The sequence below is a fragment of the Propithecus coquereli genome, unplaced genomic scaffold (assembly GCF_000956105.1).
Source record: "Propithecus coquereli isolate 6110/MARCELLA unplaced genomic scaffold, Pcoq_1.0 Scaffold289, whole genome shotgun sequence".
Lineage (NCBI taxonomy): Eukaryota > Metazoa > Chordata > Mammalia > Primates > Indriidae > Propithecus > Propithecus coquereli.
Window position 1 is genome coordinate 539812 of NW_012148496.1, and position 1875 is coordinate 541686.

The following is a 1875-nucleotide window of genomic DNA, read 5'->3' on the forward strand; positions in this document are numbered from 1 at the left end:
TCTCATTGGTTTCTTCAATCCTCAAAACAACTCCCTAAGGGAACTTATTATGATGCCCATTTTACAGATAAGGAAAAAAGAGGCCCAGAGAAAATAAGAAATATATCCATGATAACATAGGTAGTAAACAGAGGAGCTGATTCTAAGCTGGCTCTCAGCCTGAGCCGCCGGTCCCCCCTGCTGCGCAGCTGCCACTATAATGGTCTGGGAACATGGGGGCAGCTTTGACTCTTCCTTCTGCCCCATTCCTGCCATCTGAAGATTGAGAATTTGAGGCCGTGACTGTGCCCTTAAGAGCCCATTAAGGGATCTCAAACTCTTTTCCCTTTTGCTCTTTTTCAGTAATCTCTGGCTCTTGGGATAGAATGAGTCCAAAGAAGGGAGACTGTGGCCTTTGTTACCTCCCTTCGTAGGGCTTACCTTGGCAGCGACAGGCTTCCGGGGGCAGATTTCTGTGGACTGCATCTGACACGGATGGTGGTCGATCTCCCAGAACTGCAGGATTGGGTCACATCATTGGACCTGCAGAGAAAGCCAGCCCCCGTGGGGTAACAGATCAATCCACCATGTCATGGAACGATTCCACCAACATGGAACGATTCCCTTGCTGGGGAAGTCAGTACTTGGGCTCTAGCCTGACACACAGGGAATGCACAGGCCTTGGTTTATACATGGAGGGTGGGGACCAGCAAGATTTAGTCAAGGAGGAAACGCAATGGTCTAGGAAGGCACAGCATACACTGGAGGCTCCTTAGGCTGGAAGGGAAGTTCACTGCGGATCATCCAGTATTTCTCTCTTCCTCCAGGGCAGACCTGTCCCCAAGAAGCTGGGTTTGGGGAACTCCCAGCCCTTAGCTATCATGACTAGGCAGATCTGCTAGACCTCAGACACGTCCTGGCTTTATAAGCAGCAGGTGGCTAGAGAGGGAGGGGTGTAGCAAAGCTGTGGAGGAGTCCTAGGTTTCACTTGCATTAGCCTGGCCTCTCATCTTCACCTATAAAAGAAGATCACGTCCGGTATTCCCAAGGACTCCGGGTGGAAAAGTTCAGCTGGGGAGGTGATTCCATCCAGCGTCATATCTGTTGTGACCCCTGCCAAATCAGAGCTCCTAATTAGTTCTTAGCTAGCAACCGCTTCAATTCTTTCAATACCTTTCAACATCCAACCTCACTTCAACTCATCACATCCCTGAGTGGCTCATGAAAAGATAAACAAATGTTTCTCCGAGGCCCCAGGGGACGTCCCCACAGGACGGAATGGAAAACAGGGGTCAGAAGGCTGGGTCCCTCGCAGGATGCCTTTTACCCCCAGCCTGGCAGCCTTGCTGTCTTGCGCACACACACTCATGCAAACAAGGCTGGAGCGGCTGGGTTACTCACCGATAAGTCGGTCGGCGAGGCTGACAGGCTGCGAGGATACCCCCGCCTTGTAGCCTGTCACCTCTGGGGGGATGATGACCGCCTGGCAGACGTAGGCTGAGATGGATTTGGAGAACCCTGACTCACCCTCAGGAATCCGGAGGTCAGTGACATTGTCAGTGCACACGGACATTTTCTTACCCTGGTGGTGGGAGGGGTGTGGGATGTGAGAAAACAGAAGTGAGAAGTGAATAGTCACAGAGGAATTCCCAGAAAGGAACAGGGAAAGGTTTTTTTCACATCTAAAAATTTCAGCCTTCCAACAGTATGTTGCAGTGGAATGATTCATCCAAGTCTAACGATAAGACAGATTTAAATGTTTTTAAAAAGCCAAAAGTGAGGCCTAGATGCCCCAGTTTTTGGAACTCTGGCCCAGGGTCCCAGTTTTTTTGTTTCCTTGGAGTTTATTTCACCTGAGAGCCCTACATAAGTAAGCCAGGTTGTGATTGGTGGCAA

The 1875-nt window shown here is 50.2% G+C and overlaps 1 protein-coding gene across 1 annotated transcript; it reads right to left on the minus strand.

Moving 5' to 3' along the window:
- Positions 1–402: 402 nt before the first annotated feature.
- LOC105813751 (UPF0577 protein KIAA1324-like) lies at positions 403–1566 on the minus strand. The gene is made up of 3 exons (XM_012648533.1): positions 1381–1566; positions 996–1092; positions 403–522 (listed from the first exon to the last, which is right to left on the minus strand). The coding sequence occupies exons 1-3, from the start codon at positions 1550–1552 to the stop codon at positions 417–419; spliced, it is 375 nt and encodes a 124-aa protein (XP_012503987.1). The 5' UTR covers positions 1553–1566; the 3' UTR covers positions 403–416.
- Positions 1567–1875: the final 309 nt, after the last annotated feature.